This window comes from Poecilia latipinna, unplaced genomic scaffold, assembly GCF_001443285.1.
Source record: "Poecilia latipinna isolate Pla-1442-1.1 unplaced genomic scaffold, P_latipinna-1.0 Scaffold113, whole genome shotgun sequence".
Classification (NCBI taxonomy): domain Eukaryota; kingdom Metazoa; phylum Chordata; class Actinopteri; order Cyprinodontiformes; family Poeciliidae; genus Poecilia; species Poecilia latipinna.
Genome location: NW_015112729.1, coordinates 194,478 through 200,558, shown reverse-complemented (window position 1 = coordinate 200,558; position 6,081 = coordinate 194,478). Strand labels below are relative to the sequence as shown.

Here is a 6,081-nt window from a genome sequence, read left to right as displayed (position 1 = left end):
TGTTCAAAGCCTTGGATATCGCTCTACAACCTGACCTGGTTTTAAACTATTTGCACAACTTTATCTCTGACATGTCTGCTGTGTTGCATTAGGAATGAACTTTCAAGCTGCCTCTTGTTAAATGGCTGAGATTCAAAGCGGGACTTTGTGGTCCGTCCCTCAGCGATGGATCTAAAGAGACATATTTGTCTTTGGGAAACCATAAACATGCAAAGAATCTGTGACAAGCATAAAGCGTCCCTCAACAAGACCCAAACACATTTTAAATCCCCCCACATCCAAAATTCCGCACCAAGAATTATGATCCGAGGAAACAGTTAAATTCTCCTAAGTACCACATTATGAAGCAAAGTAAAAACACATTGTGAAAAACAAAACCCAGTTCCTGTCTGACAAACATCCTGAGCCCTGCACGCCACAAACATTCACCACAGAAAACATCTTGTAGTGCAACATGCAAACTTGTGTGCATCGCTTTTTACTATCCTAAAAAATGACCTAATAATTATTTCATAATATAGTACTTTATACCGGTAATTATTCTCTATAAAACCATTTAAACGCTCCGTCTTGTCTGTATTCACACACACATCCCCTTCTACAATTTAAAACTGAAATTGTAGAAGGCAATCTCATTTTTTTTTATTTTTTTTTATAAACTTCAACTGTAGACCTTGGTCACTTCTCTTGATGCACCAGAGCTTTATTTTATTTATTACACATACTCTTTTGCTTATTGTTGAAACTTTTAAGAAGTTTCAACAACCTGACACTGGTCTCCTTCATAAGAGAGGCGAAAGAAACGATTTCACAAAAATGTCTGTTCATGATTTTATTTATGTTCACCAACATCCATTATTTACACAGCAAAATACATAATTAAATATGCTTTTAAGTGAAAAATATTGCTTTGTGTATAATTTGATTCCATGTTAACTACTATATCTACAAGACGGCAAATGTCAAACACCTTCTACTGCTCAGCCAGTGTCACACAGGAGAGTTTTTCTCTCAGACTATTTCCTCATGGAGCATCATGGTACTTGGACATTTCCACGGTAACAATCGCTCAGTCGCAGACCCAGGTGAAAACTCTGCCCCAAGCGTCTCCAGCCAGCAGGGTCGCATGAGTCCTGCACAAATGAGGGTAAGCATGTTGTGAAGCATCCAGTGGAAGCAAATTTGACAAGATTCTTATTAAAAATTACATTCAATAAAGATTTTACTAGTCAGGGGAAATAAATAGATGTCGGTTTCTGCTATATTAAAACCTATAAAAACAAATATCCAGGTTTTCGCCTAGTTGAATAATTTGCTACCTCCTATGTGCACAAAGGAGCGTTAACTGCAGATCCTTCCTCCCAGTATCTTTAAGGCTTTATATATATCTCTGCTCCAAACAAACTCAGTGACTCTTTATCACTTTGCCAACTGTAGTTTTTCTCATTTCAAATAGCATCGCTGCTGTTATTTGCACATTCATGTTGTTTTCACATCCTGTATACTGTATATGTTATGCACATGTATATTTGTATATATACACATCTTGTACATATTCTCTTTTTCTAAATGACCCACCTCAGCTTCACATGCATTTTAAACAGCATGTGATATTTTAAATAACTGCACAGTATTATTTTCTTATGGTGTATATTTACCACCTTTATCTAAAACGTCTAAAGTTATAACACATGAAACTCTGCCAAGACTAATATGCAAGCTGGTTTTGTGCTCATCAACGTCTGGACATTTGAATACTAAGCATTAGCCTGGCTGGCTTTTATTTTAATCTCCAGAAATGATGAAACAAGGTTTCTGATTCATCAGTGTCATAACCTAATGACTGAGATGAAAAAAAAAAACAAAAAAAAACACACCCATTACTTTTCCAGGGTTTTCAAAACTATGTAGAAACCATCATTAAAGCACAACTTATTTGTAAGTTGTGAAATACAAATAACACTTAGAATAAATACACAGTTGAGCCCCAAATCATGCACACCTCTGCCAAATTTCAGACTAAAGTAATATTTATTAAAATTGAAAATTATGTTTTGGTGTCTGTACTTTTCTCTGTAAGAGAAAGCGACAGATTAGAGTGATGGCAAGTAATCAATGGATTTTTTTCTTGATAATTGAAAATGGTATAAATAACTTTTGACATATGTTTTTAATGTTAAATAAGAATAATATGGGTATTTTAATCTTAAAAAAGAAGTCCGACTATTTTATGATGTTTTGAAATGCCTGTCTCATGTCCCACCACAAAAAAAAACTTATTGGTTAAAGTAAAATAACTGTAGAGCAAAATCTGCCAGGATTATTAGTAATAGTAATTAAACACAGCAAAATGCAGTCATTTCCAACAGCTGAGAGTTGGTGCGTGGTGTCTGTACCTGGACATGGCCAGGGCGGTGATGGCGGGACTGTCGTTGGAGCGGCGCTGTGACATGCTCTGACCTCTGCTCAGCTCCCGACATAACACCAGACATCTCCTCCAGCCTTTCCCCCGGCCCGAGGCGCTCCCTACGGATCCATCAAGAGAGCACATCCACTTACTCCAAAATAACCAGTGAGCTTAACGTTGTGGCACCCAGCGGTCCTCACAAAACAATTAAACTGTACATTAACGCGTGTCCATCTGCAGTCAGCGGGCAGTAAAAGGGAGAAAATTCCCTCAAATATAAAAGCTTCAGGGTTACGTAAAGACTTGTCTCAATGTAATTGGAAAGCATAATACTCCTATGAGGTGACATGAGGCTGTAACCAACGTATGCTAAATTGGATCTGGGTATTATTGCTTTCTAAATTATACAAACACACACACACGCACACATACGGGCACGTCAGCAGAATTATTCATCAGTGTTTACTGCCTCTATGTTTAATAACTTTATAACAACATAATTCTTGCTAGCCATAACGCTAGCGAGGGGTAGGGTGAGCACTAAGAGCGCTCGTCTGGAAAAGACAGAGTCTAGCGCTGAGCTGAGCAGTTAGACGCCATCATAACGATTTATTTCATTAAGGTGAGGATGACCCTTTTTTCCACAGCTGCATATGAGTTGGTTTTAGAGTTTTCTTACAGTCAACCGCATACATTTGTACCATTATAATACACACACTCATATCTTATAGCACTGTCAGTAACATTACCATCCCTCTCTATCTGGTCCTGCCCTGGGGACATGGGTTCTTCTGGAGGGCCAGGTAATTGTGTTCTGGTGTACTCTGTCCTCCATATCTGTATGAGAGACACATAACGAGTGGCAAAATTATAGACATAATTCAACATAATAACAAGCATGCTCACACTTGAACACACCCACCTCACACTACCAGTGTAATGATTTGGTAAGGGCAACGTTTGCGTGTGCGTGCTGTGCACGTGGCACGGACACACACACTCTCCAAGCAAAGCACAATTCAGATTTTGCCGCTTTGATTGCAAGGAGGCGGCATGTGGTAATATTAATCCTGAGTAAAAACACTCAGCCGACACACACGCCACCTTTATGTTGTCATTAATAACTTCAGTGGACATTCAAGCAGGCATATGTGAGGATAATATCAAAGTAATGACTACGTGGCAGAATAGTGGAAAGTAGACTATATAAAAACAGTGCAAAGAGAAATGAGTCTGACTTGCTGTGCACAGTGCTCTGCAAAAGTATTCATACCTCTTGAACCATTCCTAATTTTGGCATATTACAACAAAAAACCTTAATGTTTTTATTGAGATGGAAAAATTATACATATTTTCACATTTTTAACAAATAAAACCCTAAAATAGTATGACATACATTTGTATTCAGCCCCCACTGACCCTCCAACAATTTTTTTTTCCTTTTTGGATTTTCATCAATGTACCTTCATTTATCTTTCCTTCAAGTTCCTGTCCTTGTGGGGAAAAAAAAAAGCATTCCCACAACATGATGCTGCCACCTCCATGTTTTCACAAAGGGAGGAACTGTTCAGGACATTTTCTATGTGTAAGCAGGACAGTCAGAAGGCCATATTTGTAAACGCACAGCTAATAGTTGATTAATCAACATAATACATAATACTGTTTTATAACCTAAACTTTGCTTAAAAGTTCTCTGCCTCTTGCCCTTCATGATGCATTTTACTTGCATATATATATATATATAAAAACATGCATGAGTTATAAATAGTTCTGCTAGGCACTTTGCCTAAATAGAGAGAACTTACCCGAATAATGCCATCTGTACAGCCTGTGACAATAACATTCCTGGAATCCCACTCATGTCGCTGTGTGAAGCTGACACACAGGATGTCTGCCTGAGGCCCAGAGGAAGTTCCTGTGCAAGCCAGCAGCTGGCCCTTCATGGTCCACAGGTAAAGCAGAGGACCCACACAGGACACAATCTCACCCTTGGACAAAGCAGAAAGGTGTTGACGTTCAAACGTGCGCACACAGGAGTGCACGAAACAAGCATAACACAAAGAGGATATGCCCACTGTCAGCAGTGAGGATCCTCCCTTCCTCACGCTGAGGGCTAATTTCATGGTTGTGAAAAGAAAATACAGAGAGAAAGCGGACTTACGGTGAGATCATTGATAGCCAGAGCACAGACGCTGCCCGTGTGTCCTGCTAACTGGGTGACATAACTTAGCTCCTCCAAATCCCAGAGGATGCAAGTGAGGTCGCGGGAGCCACTCACTATCAAGCTGTGGCCCTCGGACACAGCCAGGCACGTCACTGCGTCTGTGTGACCGTACAAGGGCTGCAGAACATGGGAGAGTCAGAGAGAAGCACTGGTACGTAGCTAGAGTGAATAAGCTAGCAGACAGACTCACCTGTCTGAGTTTCATGTGAGAAAGTTTGTCCTTGCCGACAGCCACTTCCCACACACACACAACAGTGCTGCTTCCTGCAGTGATGACGGTGGTCATGTTGGGGCAGGCGGCGCACAACGTCTCCCCCCAGTCACACAAACTCTCGCTTACTGCAAAGTGCTAGAAATATTCATTTGTCTGTTAATGATATCAAATTATGAAAAGTCTTTGTATGGACAATTGTAACAATTTTAGAATTTTTAACCTTTCGATTAAAAGCTTTAGCAATAAAAATCAATGTTAAAACTAAAAACCAAACAAAATCTAAAAGGAACTTCTGTTTATTTAATTTCACACGTTCAGATAGATACTAGCTTTTTAAAAAGTCTTGATTGCAAATATCTATAGACTTCTCCCATAATTTTGACTTTTCAACCTAACCACTTAATAATGTGGATAAGATTTTTATATAGTAGCAAATCTTTCAAAATGTGTGGACCTTTAACATTGACTGTTTTCTTTGTTTCCCATCTAAACTATATTTTTTTTCCCTCTAGTTTCTTTGTATTAAAGAAATATTAAACTACTTGTATGTCTAATAATGACAGCACAATTACCCACAATAGTTTTTCTGTCATGTCTTACAGTATGTTCTGTTTGAAAGACTTAAATCTAACAAAAAGTTCTAAATCCTCCCATCTGAAATGTGGAAACAAACATGTGAACCAAATTAATTCTCTTAAACATTTCTGATATAAAAACCCCCCAGCTTCTTCAAATATTTTTCCTCATAATTCAAGCATGAAGAGCAGCATGAGAAAATTATGTAATAGTCATTTTGTTCAGATCACAAAATATTATTTTGGTAATAAATTGGGTTTCTGTTTTTAAGTGCTCAATTATTATTCTATCATTTTTATCCTTTTATAGTCAACTAATCTTGCAATTTTATTACTTGATAAGGCAAGGACCAATATAAACAAAGTCAATAAAATAAATAGGAACAATTAAAAAAGTCCCAAAGCTATTGAGAACAAATATCACAGAAATAAAATGTGCACAAGGTGTGTAAAGGCTCGCATTGGCAAATATTGTCAATTAGAAGAATTTCAATAGTTCTGAAATACAGCACCTGTTGACTTTATCGGGTTCACAAGAAGATGAAAAAGAAGGATAAATTTTCTCTGTGTAGAGATTTACAAAATTGTACGGAAGCGCATTGCTATCACGCAGGAAAAAAAAATTTCGAGCGAAAACACGTTATAACGTGAAAGCGCTCGA

The 6,081-nt window shown here is 38.0% G+C and overlaps 1 protein-coding gene across 1 annotated transcript in view; it reads right to left on the bottom strand.

Moving 5' to 3' along the window:
* Nucleotides 1-817: 817 nt before the first annotated feature.
* Nucleotides 818-6,081, bottom strand: part of wdfy4 (WDFY family member 4) — a 60,293-nt gene continuing 55,029 nt past the window's right edge. Inside the window, exons 60-65 of the mRNA XM_015028035.1 lie at nt 4,822-4,980; nt 4,569-4,748; nt 4,213-4,395; nt 3,157-3,244; nt 2,397-2,526; nt 818-1,133 (exon numbers count right to left, since the gene is read on the bottom strand). Of these exons, the coding sequence (XP_014883521.1) occupies nt 1,070-1,133; nt 2,397-2,526; nt 3,157-3,244; nt 4,213-4,395; nt 4,569-4,748; nt 4,822-4,980 (804 nt within the window). The 3' untranslated portion in view covers nt 818-1,069. The remainder of the gene's footprint in view (nt 1,134-2,396; nt 2,527-3,156; nt 3,245-4,212; nt 4,396-4,568; nt 4,749-4,821; nt 4,981-6,081) is intronic.